At 37.3% G+C, this 14,783-nt stretch overlaps 2 protein-coding genes across 2 annotated transcripts in view; one reads left to right on the top strand and one right to left on the bottom strand.

Annotated features, from left to right (window-relative positions):
* The window catches only part of LOC113563358 (protein unc-79 homolog), a 6,554-nt gene extending 6,415 nt beyond the window's left edge, over nucleotides 1–139 (bottom strand). Inside the window, exon 1 of the mRNA XM_026974829.1 lies at nucleotides 109–139. Within this exon, the coding sequence (XP_026830630.1) occupies nucleotides 109–139 (31 nt within the window). The remainder of the gene's footprint in view (nucleotides 1–108) is intronic.
* A 98-nt stretch (nucleotides 140–237) lies between these two features.
* Nucleotides 238–11,982, top strand: LOC113563357 (adenylyl cyclase X E-like). Its single transcript, XM_026974828.1, has 10 exons — nucleotides 238–252; nucleotides 308–355; nucleotides 4,303–4,440; nucleotides 4,615–4,838; nucleotides 8,182–8,338; nucleotides 8,458–8,607; nucleotides 8,812–8,939; nucleotides 9,026–9,273; nucleotides 10,827–11,185; nucleotides 11,692–11,982. The coding sequence occupies exons 1-10, from the start codon at nucleotides 238–240 to the stop codon at nucleotides 11,980–11,982; spliced, it is 1,758 nt and encodes a 585-aa protein (XP_026830629.1).
* The last annotated feature ends 2,801 nt before the right edge of the window (nucleotides 11,983–14,783 follow it).

Raw genomic sequence — 14,783 nt, 5'->3', positions numbered from 1 at the left:
TATCGTTTTTACGAGTTTAGTAGTATAATTATCGCGTGCGTGATTATGCAGATCGCCGGTAATCATTGTGCAAGCGAGCGCGTTGGGAGAACGCAGCAAGTTTTTCACGGGGGAAATAATCCGAAATAATTGGAGTCATAATCTCTTGAGACGTTCCGATATCCTGTCGACGCGTGGCGCGCGTTGCTCTGCGAAAATACTCCGATTTGCGAGATAAAGAAGGCAAAGTGAATGTGAATGGCCAGTTCGCCAGCTCATCGATCTGATTAATCTGACTGCTGGAATCATCATCGTTTTTTTTAATTAGGGTCTAAACGCATCCGGAAGAATATCGGAGTCTACGTGGAATCGAGTGGTGAGCGCATCACGCATACTAGGAAGTGAAACCGAAAACTCGCGAGTCGAAGGGGTGTCTCTCCGTGCGATTGGCATTTCAGTATCTTGATGCGAAAATTCACGGATAATCCTAAAAAGTATAATGCAAAAGCGCGCGACGATTTAGCATCTGGCTTTCGTGTGTCTAAAAGTGTGCTCTTACGTTCCTCCGACGTCGGAATGACAGCGTTCTGGTGTAAAAGGAGATTCTTGCTCCGATATAAAGGACATCTCCGCGCCGATATGCGATTACTCACTAAAATTATTACTCACGGAAATCTGATGTCACCGTTGCTTTATATAAAATCATGGTGTAATACATGTAAAGGCCCTTAAGGGGGGAGCCTGCTTTAGAACGTTGAAAATAAGGTATAATTTTACGAATTGTTTTTGGAGAAACTATACAGCGGATCATTATAAAACTTTGATGCATTTATTAGTACATGTTTAAAGATAAAAAAAATTATTTTTTGATTTGAATATATCGCCCGTAGAGGTCGTCCTGCAGGCATCTTAGTGCAGCTGGCATTGTAAATTGGTGAGCATTCTCCTGCCTCCAAATTTCATCCAAACTGAAAAATTGAAATATTTTCTCGTTATTTATGAATTCCCATCGTCGATGAACCTTTAATATTCATAAAAACATTAAGTTAAACAATTACTTTTGCATGAAAAAGTTCAACAACTTTGCCTAAAAATCGTACTTTTGTGTTCTAAGCTCCACCATTTTGGCACTTTTCAACTTTTTTCTTCTCTCTTTGGTTCATCGACGATGGGAATTCATAAATAACGAGAACATATTTTAATTTTTCAGTTTGGACGAAATTTGGAGGCAGGAGAATGCTCACCAATTTGCAATGCCGGCGACGCGGCTGCACTAAGATTTCTCCAGGACGACCTCTACGAGCGATATATTCAAATCAAAAAATAATTTTGTTTATCTTCAAACGTGTACTAATAAATGCATAAAACTTTGATGTATTTATTAGTACATGTTTAAAGATAAAAAAAATTATTTTTTGATTTGAATATATCGCCTGTAGAGGTCGTCCTGCAGGCATCTTAGTGCAGCTGGCATTGTAAATTGGTGAGCATTCTCCTGCCTCCAAATTTCGTCCAAACTGAAAAATTGAAATATTTTCTCGTTATTTACGAATTCCCATCGTCGATGAACCTTTAATATTCACAAAAACATTAAGTTAAACAATTACTTTTGCATGAAAAAGTTCAACAACTTTGCCTAAAAATCGTACTTTTGTGTTCTAAGCTCCACCATTTTGGCACTTTTCAACTTTTTTCTTCTCTCTTTGGTTCATCGACGATGGGAATTCATAAATAACGAGAACATATTTTAATTTTTCAGTTTGGACGAAATTTGGAGGCAGGAGAATGCTCACCAATTTGCAATGCCGGCGACGCGGCTGCACTAAGATTTCTCCAGGACGACCTCTACGAGCGATATATTCAAATCAAAAATAATTTTTTTTATCTTCAAACATGTACTAATAAATGCATAAAACTGTGATGCATTTATTAGTACATGTTTAAAGATAAAAAAATTATTTTTTGATTTGAATATATCGCCTGTAGAGGTCGTCCTGCAGGCATCTTAGTGCAGCCGGCATTGTAAATTGGTGAGCATTCTCCTGCCTCCAAATTTCGTCCAAACTGAAAAATTGAAATATTTTCTCGTTATTTATGAATTCCCATCGTCGATGAACCTTTAATATTCATAAAAACATTAAGTTAAACAATTATTTTTGCATGAAAAAGTTCAAAAACTTTGTCTAAAAATCGTACTTTTGTGTTCTAAGCTCCACCAGTTTGGCACTTTTCAACTTTTTTCTTCTCTCTTTGGTTCATCGACGATGGGAATTCATAAATAACGAGAACATATTTCGATTTTTCAGTTTGGACGAAATTTGGAGGCAGGAGAATGCTCACCAATTTGCAATGCCGGCGACGCGGCTGCGCTAAGATGCCTCCAGGACGACCTCTACGAGCGATATATTCAAATCAAAAATAATTTTTTTTATCTTCAAACATGTACTAATAAATGTATAAAACTGTGATGCATTTATTAGTACATGTTTAAAGATAAAAAAAATTATTTTTTGATTTGAATATATCGCCCGTAGAGGTCGTCCTGGAGGCATCTTAGTGCAGCCGGCATTGTAAATTGGTGAGCATTCTCCTGCCTCCAAATTTCATCCAAACTGAAAAATTGAAATATTTTCTCGTTATTTATGAATTCCCATCGTCGATGAACCTTTAATATTCACAAAAACATTAAGTTAAACAATTACTTTTGCATGAAAAAGTTCAACAACTTTGCCTAAAACTCGTACTTTTGTGTTCTAAGCTCCACCATTTTGGCACTTTTCAACTTTTTTCTTCTCTCTTTGGTTCATCGACGATGGGAATTCATAAATAACGAGAACATATTTAATTTTCAGTTTGGACGAATTTGGAGGCAGGAGAATGCTCACCAATTTGCAATGCCGGCGACGCGGCTGCACTAAGATTTCTCCAGGACGACTTCTACGAGCGATATATTCAAATCAAAAATAATTTTTTTTATCTTCAAACATGTACTAATAAATGCATAAAACTGTGATGCATTTATTAGTACATGTTTAAAGATAAAAAAATTATTTTTTGATTTGAATATATCGCCTGTAGAGGTCGTCCTGCAGGCATCTTAGTGCAGCCGGCATTGTAAATTGGTGAGCATTCTCCTGCCTCCAAATTTCATCCAAACTGAAAATTGAAATATTTCTCGTTATTATGAATTCCCATCGTCGATGAACCTTTAATATTCATAAAAACGTTAAGTTAAACAATTATTTTTGCATGAAAAAGTTCAAAAACTTTGTCTAAAAATCGTACTTTTGTGTTCTAAGCTCCACCATTTTGGCACTTTTCAACTTTTTTCTTCTCTCTTTGGTTCATCGACGATGGGAATTCATAAATAACGAGAACATATTTCGATTTTTCAGTTTGGACGAAATTTGGAGGCAGGAGAATGCTCACCAATTTGCAATGCCGGCGACGCGGCTGCACTAAGATTTCTCCAGGACGACCTCTACAGGCGATATATTCAAATCAAAAAATAATTTTGTTTATCTTCAAACATGTACTAATAAATGCATCAAAGTTTTATAATGATCCGCTGTATAGTTTCTCCAAAAACAATTCGTAAAATATACCTTATTTTCAGCGTTCTAAAGCAGGCTCCCCCCTTAACGTTGACGGAATTGGTGATATTGAATTAGTGACGAAAGATATTTCCTCCCAGCTCCTCGCTTCCTCGTCGACTGCGAAGGTTGCAACACTAGATTTCATATTTCTCGCCAGTGGCGATATTCAGGTTCCATGAAAAATTCTAAACACATGTGTGCAACATTTTGAGTGCAATAGATTGATTTATATATCCGCATTACGGAAGGATAACGGTGCACATAAATTTCCGATAAATCTCTAGCGTAATTCTCGAAACAAGGAGAGATATTTACGAGATCGATTGTTAGCAAACATGCATACTTTCTTGTTTTATCACTATCGGAAGATACTTTATCGTGCATCACGTACATGTGTACTTGAAGAACTAATACTGAAAACTTTTTTCATTATATTATATATAATTATTATATACAACAAATAAGCCGCATTTTTATAATCTTCTTTATGAATTATTCTATCGGAAAAAATTAATTTACAATAACCCTTTTTAGTCTGTTACTTGTGTATATACCTTTATATTTCTTTCGTGAATCACTGAAATATCTATATAAATTAACGACTATTTGGTTGTGCCGCGGTAAGCACTTTTCTGTGTCCCGAGTATCTGGAACATCACGGTTATCTGCGGTGATTTAGCAGTCGACGGCGAATCGATCACAATCTCACGCAAGCTTTCACTTTCAGAAACAATTCAAGTACAAGAACCTAGAAAAGCTGTACACAATCTACCAAAGGAGGCTGCAATATGGTTACCTCTCGATATTCGTCTTGCTGCAGCTGGTGCTCGGATTTGCATATTGTTTGACTCTGATCTTGACGACGGTGAGCTGCTCATTTATCTATCAAAGTTACCCGTTTTCACAATCGCACTCGCTTGCTGCAAGAGATTCTCAAGATTTGCGTAAATTAATAAAAGATCACTTTTTTTGTGCGTGTCTCTAAAAATCTAGGCGACGTCGCCGAGTGATTTTAAAGCAAGCTCTCATCTTGGTTCAGGTCAACATGGAGGAATGCCTGCCGGACCTCGTAGTCTACTGCATCGTAGGCGCTTTGCTGTGTCCCGTGATCGCCCTGTCGTTCAGGTCGAAGATCATCGCGAAGAACACCTATCTACCGGTCATGCTGTCCTGGCTGATCGTCGTGTTGCTGGTCATCGGTGACCTGGCCGTTCCATTGTACTATACCCTCACCTACACCTCCGAGGGCATGCCACCGATAAGGTAAGCGATAACTTTCGTCTCGCGACCGGGAAGTGAGCGGATAGTCTGAAGCAAGGTCGCGATTATCATTACTTTACCTTCACCGAATTTTAACATCAATCACAGGGACTTCCTAGTGGCGTATGTTTATTCAGCGAACGGTTTATCAGAATTATTCAGCGATAGGTGCGCACCGAAGTGCGTAAATATTCATTGCTGATAAAAATACGTCTCTCTCTTTCTCTCCTCTCTTGTCCGCGATGCATTACAAGGAATTGATTGACATAACTCATTGATTGTATTATCTCTATTGCGCGTGCATGGCACGAAACAGTAGTGTTATATAGTAACATTATTGTTACATTATTGTAATGACAGATGCGAGAATCTTGATTAAATATTATTTATTACCCATACAGCACCGATTAATACAGAGAGCTTTCAGGAAGGTTTTAAAATCATTTCAAGATTTCACATTTCATGTGCAACATTTCTCAAAGGATTCCGCAATATGTCATATGAAATGTTGCAACAGAAATGTTTCTAAAACCTACCACATGCAATAAATTTGAAAAAATGTGAATATTGTAAAAAGTAAAATTATTTATATATACCTAGACCAAGTATTCGATCTTTAGTGAAGCTACCAGTTGACAAAAAAATGCATTATCTTCACGTATCCTCTTTTTCTTTCAAATATAAGCGTTGGTTGAACAGAGAATTATACATCTATATAATTCTTTCCTTTTAATCAACTATTTGGAGGAAGAAAAAGGGAAATATATAATATAAGAATGGCTCTTTGTCAATGTGCCAACAATTGACGCTTTTTAAAGGGAAACTTGGTGAATACTTGGTTTAGCTATGTATGTGCATATCTATATACATCTTATACATATTATGTATTTTTTTCATTAAGCATATTTATTGTATTAATTAGATTGCAAATGTTAAATAAAAACGTACAATGAAAATAATAAATACATTTTATATATAATTTTTATTCTAACTTTTTAGTATTTGCAATCTTCTGAATACTCGTATAATAAATTTCAATATAATTTCTGAAGTATTTTCAATTGATTTGAATAAGAGCTTTGTAATTTGTGTGCAACATCATAGGAAAGTTTCCAAATTATTTCAATTAACCTTCAGTAACATATCAAAAAGATTTCAGCTATTTTAATAATCTTTCGGCAATATTTCAGAAAGGTTGCAGATTGATCTATGCCTTTCGGCAACCTTTCTATAAGGTTTTGAATGCAAGTGTCGCGGACATTTTGCTATTCCGGAGTTGTCTCATAACTGTTGCAGAAACATTTTGCAATGTTTGTGAGATGCTTTCATCTGTCAGATGAAATACTTCTGAAATATTTCTGAAATGTTTTCGTGCTGTATGGGTATATACTATATTATTTAAAATATTATTTATTATATTAATTAGATTGCAAGTATTAAATAAAAACGTATAATAAAAATAATAAATACATTTTATATATAATTTTTATTATAACTTTTTAGTATTTGCAATCTTCTGAATACTCGTATAATAAATTTCAATATAATTTCTGAAGTATTTTCAATTGATTTGAATAAGAGCTTTGTAATTTGTGTGCAACATCATAGGAAAGTTTCCAAATTATTTCAATTAACCTTCAGTAACATATCAAAAAGATTTCAGCTATTTTAATAATCTTTCGGCAATATTTCAGAAAGGTTGCAGATTGATCTATACCTTTCGGCAACCTTTCTATAAGGTTTTGAATGCAAGTGTCGCGGACATTTTGCTATTCCGGAGTTGTCTCATAACTGTTGCAGAAACATTTTGCAATGTTTGTGAGATGCTTTCATCTGTCAGATGAAATACTTCTGAAATATTTCTGAAATGTTTTCGTGCTGTATGGGTATATACTATATTATTTAAAATATTATTTATTATATTAATTAGATTGCAAGTATTAAATAAAAACGTATAATAAAAATAATAAATACATTTTATATATAATTTTGATTATAACTTTTTAGTATTTGCAATCTTCTGATACTCGTATAATAAATTTAAATATAATTTCTGAAGTATTTTCAATTGATTTGAATAAGAGCTTTGTAATTTGTGTGCAACATCATAGGAAAGTTTCCAAATTATTTCAATTAACCTTCAGTAACATATCAAAAAAATTTCAGCTATTTTAATAATCTTTCGGCAATATTTCAGAAAGGTTGCAGATTGATCTATGCCTTTCGGCAACCTTTCTATAAGGTTTTGAATGCAAGTGTCGCGGACATTTTGCTATTCCGGAGTTGTCTCATAACTGTTGCAGAAACATTTTGCAATGTTTGTGAGATGCTTTCATCTGTCAGATGAAATACTTCTGAAATATTTCTGAAATGTTTTCGTGCTGTATGGGTATATACTATATTATTATATTAATTAGATTGTATTTATTATATTAATTAGATTGTAAATATTAAATAAAAACGTACAATGAAAATAATAAATACATTTTATATATAATTTTTATTCTAACTTTTTAGTATTTGCAATCTTCTGAATACTCGTATAATAAATTTCAATATAATTTCTGAAGTATTTTCAATTGATTTGAATAAGAGCTTTGTAATTTGTGTGCAACATCATAGGAAAGTTTCCAAATTATTTCAATTAACCTTCAGTAACATATCAAAAAAATTTCAGCTATTTTAATAATCTTTCGGCAATATTTCAGAAAGGTTGCAGATTGATCTATGCCTTTCGGCAACCTTTCTATAAGGTTTTGAATGCAAGTGTCGCGGACATTTTGCTATTCCGGAGTTGTCTCATAACTGTTGCAGAAACATTTTGCAATGCTTATGAGATGCTTTCATCTGTCAGATGAAATACTTCTGAAATATTTCTGAAATGTTTTCGTGCTGTATGGGTATATACTATATTATTTAAAATATTATTTATTATATAATGTATTGTTACATATGCCTCAGAAAATTCAAGAGTATATCAAAAACATGAAAACAGTTTTCTGAAAAATGATTTCATCCGATTCGTATTTCATTTTAATTCTCAATTCTTCGCAGTTCTTCAATGCATACATCAAGATAAAAAAAGACTCTCGATGTAAGCACTTTTCACAGTTTCTACCGTTCCAATCATACGTCGTGCGCTCGTAGTTTTTCTTGTGGAGCCTGAGAGATCCGAGAGATCTTTTTCTTAGAGACTGAGGGATCCATCACGCGCGGCGGATTCCTTAGCTCTTTCAATTTCCATTAATCAGCACGCGTCCGCGAGCTCGCTCCCGTAAATCGAGCTGTACGATACGGTGATATATGCATAAGTATAACATTTATCTTCCCTTTTTTCTTCTTTCAGGCCGGCATATGCGACACATGCGCTTCTCGCATGCTACGTGTTTCTGCCAATCACGAAGAACTCGCACGCTTTCGTGCTCGGTCTTACGGCTACCATGTGTTACCTGACGACTCTGTCATTAATCACTTACAGCAACACGTCCGATTACATTGCTAAGGTAAATCGTCCGTCAGGTACCAACGGTATAGCAGCTGCTCGACGTAAGCCCGCGAGACTGACAGTGAGTAAATACGGCAGAGGAATGATATCTCTCTTTCTTCTTTTCGATCACCGCAGATCATCACCGACGCGATATACTTCGCGTGCGTGAACGGACTGGGACTCTACTTCAGGTTTATGAACGAGGTCGTTATCAGGCGCTCCTTCCTAGACCGTCGAAAGTGCGTCGAGTCCACGCTCAGACTCAACTATGAGAAGGATCAGGAAGTAGGTTTAAATAAATAACAGACCGAAATAAGATAAAATGATTAGATTATTAATTTTTACAGAAATAATATTAGTTCAGCTGCGTCCTGAGAAATGTTTTAATTCTTTTAATTTTATTTGCTTTGAATTAAACTGCGAATATAAGAAATCTTAAAATATCATTGACATATAATTGATTGATTGTTTAACAATCAATGTTTGCAGGAGCAACTGACGAGGAGTATATTGCCGCAGCACATAGTGGCGAAAATCAAAAAGGATTTTAGGGATATCTTCAAGTTCATAGAAGAACACAAAAAGTGTCCGCTACCAAAAGGTGGCAGGCCAAACAGGTAAGACGTCTTCATCGTAAACGCAAATAATCGCTTGATCGTTAATCGTTAATTCAATTAATAATGAATTAATTGTTCTGTTTCAGTGATTTGTGCGTGGAAACGCACAACAACGTGAGCATCTTATACGCGGACGTGGTGAACTTCTCCGGCCTGACCGTAACATTACCGATACGGAAGCTCGTGGAGACCCTGAACGACCTGTTCGGCAGTTTCGACGAGGCGTCGGAGCGACACAATGTGCTGAGAATAAAGTTCTTGGGTGATTGTTACTACTGCGTGAGCGGCGTGCCTACGCCGAATTCCCAGCATGCCAAGAGCTGCGTCGATCTCGGTAAATTTTTCATTTGGTTTATTTGCGCGTTGTATCATCTCGCGCAAATTATAATTTGGTAGCTCGTTTTAATTTTATTTTAATACTGATGATTCGAAATTAAAAAAAATTAGATGAAGAAACCCTTCTTACAAATATCTTCTTTAATTAAATGGGTCTTAGAGGGTGCAAATATTATTAAAGTATTGGGTCGTCCGGAAAGTTCGTGCCGATTTTTAATAGATGGCGTTCGAACATGTCTGAATATATCAATGTTATTGAAAACATGCGATTTATATACATGTGCTTAAAGGTGGCATTTCAACGCATCTTTAGGAAAAAAGTTGTTTCAGATAAATTGATTCGTGTCAGTTTTGTACTCTTTTGAAGATGGAAGAAAACAAAGAACATTTTAGACACTTGATGCTTTTCTATTACCGGAAAGGCAAAAATGCCTCACAAGCAACAAATTCGATATGTTCTGTTTACGGAGAAGGCGCTTTGGCTGAAAGAACCGTACGTAAGTGGTTCGCTAAGTTTAGAGCTGGTGATTTTAACCTTAAAGACCAAGAACGCTCGGGCAGACCCTCTACTACTGATGATGACCAAATCAAGACACTGATCGAGAATAACCCGCGCTACACGACACGTGAATTAGCAGAGATACTGAAAATATCGAAAACCACTGTCCACGATCATGTAGTGAAGCTTGGTTACGTAAGTCGCTATGATGTATGGGTTCCGCATAATTTGGCCGAAAAAATTTAATGGATCGCATTTCCATCTGCGACTCGCTGTACAAGCGCAACGAAAACGTACCATTTTAGAAGCAATTAGTGACGGGTGACGAAAATTGGATCATTTACGACAATGTAGAACGAAAAAGATCCTGGGGTAAGCGAAATGAACCAGCATTAACCACTCCGAAAGCCGGCCTTCATCCAAAAAAGGTCATGCTCTGTGTCTGGTGGGATTGGAAAGGAATCCCATATTATGAGCTCCTACCACACAACCAAACGATAAATGCAGATAAGTACTGCTCGCAACTGGACGAATTAAAGACAGCGATTCAGGAAAAACGTCCAGAATTAGCTAATAGGAAGGGCGTCGTGTTCCATCGGGACAATGCCAGACCTCATGTTTCTTTGACCACCCGACAAAAATTGTTGGAGTTTGGCTGGGATGTGCTACCTCACTCACCGTATTCACCAGACATTGCACCTTCAGACTTTCACTTATTTAGGTCTTTGCAAAATTCTCTTAGCGGCAAGAACTTCGACTCTTTGATCGACATAAAAAACCACCTTGAGGAGTTTTTCGCCGAGAAACCTAAGAAGTTCTGGGAGAATGAAATCTTCCAGTTGCGTGAAAGATGGACAAAAGTTGTGAAACAAAACGGTGCATACATAAGTCAATAAATATTTATCGACATAAAAAAATGTTGCCTTTGAATTTTCCTTCAAAATCGGCACGAACTTTCCGGACGACCCAATATATCTGATTTTTAATTTAATTATATGCATACGTACACACATGTATACCTTAATCAAGCGCTGTTCTACAACGATGCGCAGGCCTTGATATGATAAGAATCATCAACGAGGTGAGGGCGCGAGTCTATCGCGAGAGTGGCGTGGACGTGAACATGAGGATCGGCGTACACTCGGGCAACATAATATCCGGCATTCTGGGCACGAACAAATGGCAATACGACGTTTGGTCGCGCGACGTGGTGATAGCGAACAAGATGGAACAAACGGGGAAACCCGGCAAGGTCCATGTGACACAGCAAACGCTGGACCTCGTAAATGCTAATGACTACAACTGCGTGCCGGTTGACAGACTGGACGATGAGGTCTTACGGAAGTACGGAATACGTAGCTACCTCATCACGCCGTCCTTACCAGAAACGCCGACGCCAACTCTAAGGCAGGTGCGTGTCTCCCAGTGGCGTAGGAAAATTATAATTCGCATCTGACATGATTTTTCAAGTCAAATTCGAGTCAACGTTTTGATGTAAAGACATCAGCTTCATTTGGTTGACGTACTTGCATGAAAATAGATGATAAATGTATACCTAAAATTTATGATTAACAATTTATTAATTAATATCACAATCTTCCTACACACACACATTTATATATTATTTAAAATTAAATTTAAAAAGATCTGCACGAATTTACGTTCTCAAGAAATCGCCGGTTGTACATTCAATCTCAGATTGGCTTATTGATTTATAAAATATTTGTGATAATGATTGTCCTAATGATTCCACATTTGTCTGTCTTATGGTTCACGCTATACACTTTGTAGTTCCCGCAAAAGTCCGTGTTCAATGTTGAGCGAATCCTCCTACGCCACTGGTAATTCACATTGTCCTCTCGTCGAGCGAACTTCCATTGAGTGTTTCGCATCGTTAACAGGCGAACCTTGTTGCAGAACAGCGAGCACACTTTGAGGGTCATTAATTCGGAGTCGCCACCACTGTCGCCGTATTCCACTAACAAGCACTACGTGAAATTCTATAACGGGCGGTCCAATACCACCATGAGCACCACGTCCAGAGCAAGATTGACAGTTAACACTCAGGCGGACTTCTTCGCGAGCACTTACAGGCGGAGGACGCACTTTATGGATTCCTGTTTGCGAGACTATCATTTGATGTTAAAAGCAGCGGACGCCGAGATGGAAAACGCTATTAATCAGAATGCCACTCAGCAATGGGAGTAAATATCTATTCCAGATTTTATCTCCCATACCTGATATCCCATACAGCACGAAAAACATTTCAGAAATATTTCAGAAGTATTCATCTGACAGATGAAAGCATCTCTAAGCATTGCAAAATGTTTCTGCAACAGTTATGAGACAACTCCGGAATAGCAAAATGTCCGCGACACTTGCATTCAAAACCTTATAGAAAGGTTGCCGAAAGGCATAGATCAATCTGCAACCTTTCTGAAATATTGCCGAAAGATTATTAAAATAGCTGAAATTCTTTTGATATGTTACTGAAGGTTAATTGAAATAATTTTTGAAAACACAAGGAGAAAGGGAAAGAATGTTTTTGTTTTTAACCTGGTTCATCCTTGGCCCTCCTTGGAACGGTGGGGTTTGGGCTTCATTGGTTGGGGTAATTTGGAAACCCGCCCCGTTATAGAAATTTCACGTAGTGCTTGTTAGTGGAATACGGCGACAGTGGTGGCGACTCCGAATTAATGACCCTCAAAGTGTGCTCGCTGTTCTGCAACAAGGTTCGCCTGTTAACGATTGCGTGTGCAAACATCATAGGAAAGTTTCAATTATTTCAAATTAACCATTCAGTAACATATCAAAAAACTTTCACTATTTTTAAGTAATCTTTCGGCAATGGGATTTCGAAAAGGTTGCAGCCCCCCCCCCCCCCCCCCCCCAATAATGATCTATGCCTTCGCAACTTTCTATAGTTTGGCAATGGCAAGTGTCCGGGCCATTTGCTATCGGAGTTTGTCTCGGATAACTGTTGCAGAACATTTTGCATGCCATATGAGATGCTTTCATCTGTCAGATGAAATACTTCTGAAATATTTCTGAATGATTTGTTTTCGTGCTGTATGGGTATATACCTTACTGTATTATTTAAAATATTATTTATTACATATAATGTATTGTTACATATGCCTCAGAAAATTCAAGAGTATATACAAAAACATGAAACAGTTTCTGAAAATGATTTCATCCGATTCGTATTTCATTTTAATTCTCAATTCTTCGCAGTTCTTCAATGCATACATCAAGATAAAAAAAACTCTCGATGTAAGCACTTTTCACAGTTCTCTACCGTTCCAATCATACGTCGTGCGCTCGTAGTTTTCTTGTGAGCCTGAGAGATCCGAGAGATCTTTTCTTAGAGACTGAGGGATCCATCACGCGCGGCGGATTCCTTAGCTCTTTCAATTTCCATATTCAGCACGCGTCCGCGAGCTCGCTCCCGTAAATCGAGCTGTACGATACCGGTGATATATGCATAAGTATAACATTTATCTTCCCTTTTTTCTTCTTTCAGTGCCGGCGATATGCAGACACATGCGCTTTCTCGCATGCTACGTGTTTCTGCCAATCACGAAGAACTCGCACGCTTCGTGCTCGGTCTTACGGCTACCATGTGTTACCTGACGACTCTGTCATTAATCACTTACAGCAACACGTCCGATTACATTGCTAAGGTAAATCGTCCGTCAGTACCAATCGTATAGCAGCTGCTCGACGTAAGCCCGCGAAGACTGACAGTGAGTAAATACGCAGAGGAAGATATCTCTCTTTCTCTTCTTTCGATCACCGCAGATCATCACCGACGCGATACTACTCGCGTGCCGTAACGGACTGGACTCTACTTCAGGTTATGAACGAGTCGTTATCAGGCGCTCCTTCCTAGACCGTCGAAAGTGCGTCGAGTCACGCTCAGACTCAACTATGAGAAGGATCAGGAAGTAGGTTTAAATAAATAAACAGACCGATAAGATAAAATGATTAGATTTTAATTTTTACAGAAATAATTATTAGTTTCAGCTGCGTCCTGAGAAATGTTTTAATTCTTTTAATTTTATTTGCTTTGAATTAAACTGGCGAATATAAGAATCTTAAATATCATTGACATATAATTGATTGATTGTTAACAATCAATGTTTGCAGGAGCAACTGACGAGGAGTATATTGCCGCACACAATAGTGGCGAAAATCAAAAGGATTTTAGGATATCTTCAAGTTCATAGAAGAACACAAAAACGTGTCCGCTACCAAAAGGTGGCAGGCCAAACAGGTAAGACGTCTTCATCGTAAACGCAAATAATCGCTTGATCGTTAATCGTTAATTCAATTAATAATGAATTAATTGTTCTGTCTTCAGTGATTTGTTGCGTGGAACGCACAACAACGTGAGCATCTTATACGCGGACGTGGTGAACTTCTCCGGCCTGACCGTAACATTACCGATACGGAAGCTCGTGGAGACCCTGAACGACCTGTTCGGCAGTTCGACGAGGCGTCGGAGCGACACAATGTCTGAGAATAAAGTTCTTGGTGATTGTTACTACTGCGTGAGCGGCGTGCCTACGCCGAATTCCCAGCATGCCAAGAGCTGCGTCGATCTCGGTAAATTTTCATTGGTTTATTTGCGCTGTTGTATCATCTCGCGCAAATTATAATTTGGTAGCTCGTTTTAATTTTATTTAAATACTGATGATTCGAAATTAAAAAAAAAATTAGATGAAGAAACCCTTTTACAAATATCTTTTTTAATTAAATGGGTCTTAGAGGGTGCAATATTATTAAAGTATTGGGTCGTCAAAGTTCGTGCCGATTTTTATAGATGGCGTTCGAACATGTCTGAATATATCAATGTTATTAAAACATGCGATTTATATACATGTGCTTAAAGGTGGCATTTCAACGCATCTTTAGGAAAAAAGTTGTTTCAGATAAATTGATTCGTGTCATTTTTGTAACTCTTTTTGAAGATGGAAGAAAACAAAGAACATTTTAGACACTTGACT

Source organism: Ooceraea biroi, chromosome 14 (assembly GCF_003672135.1).
Source record: "Ooceraea biroi isolate clonal line C1 chromosome 14, Obir_v5.4, whole genome shotgun sequence".
NCBI lineage: Eukaryota > Metazoa > Arthropoda > Insecta > Hymenoptera > Formicidae > Ooceraea > Ooceraea biroi.
Note: the sequence above shows the minus strand (reverse complement) of the source record. Positions and strands in the feature narration are given on the sequence as shown.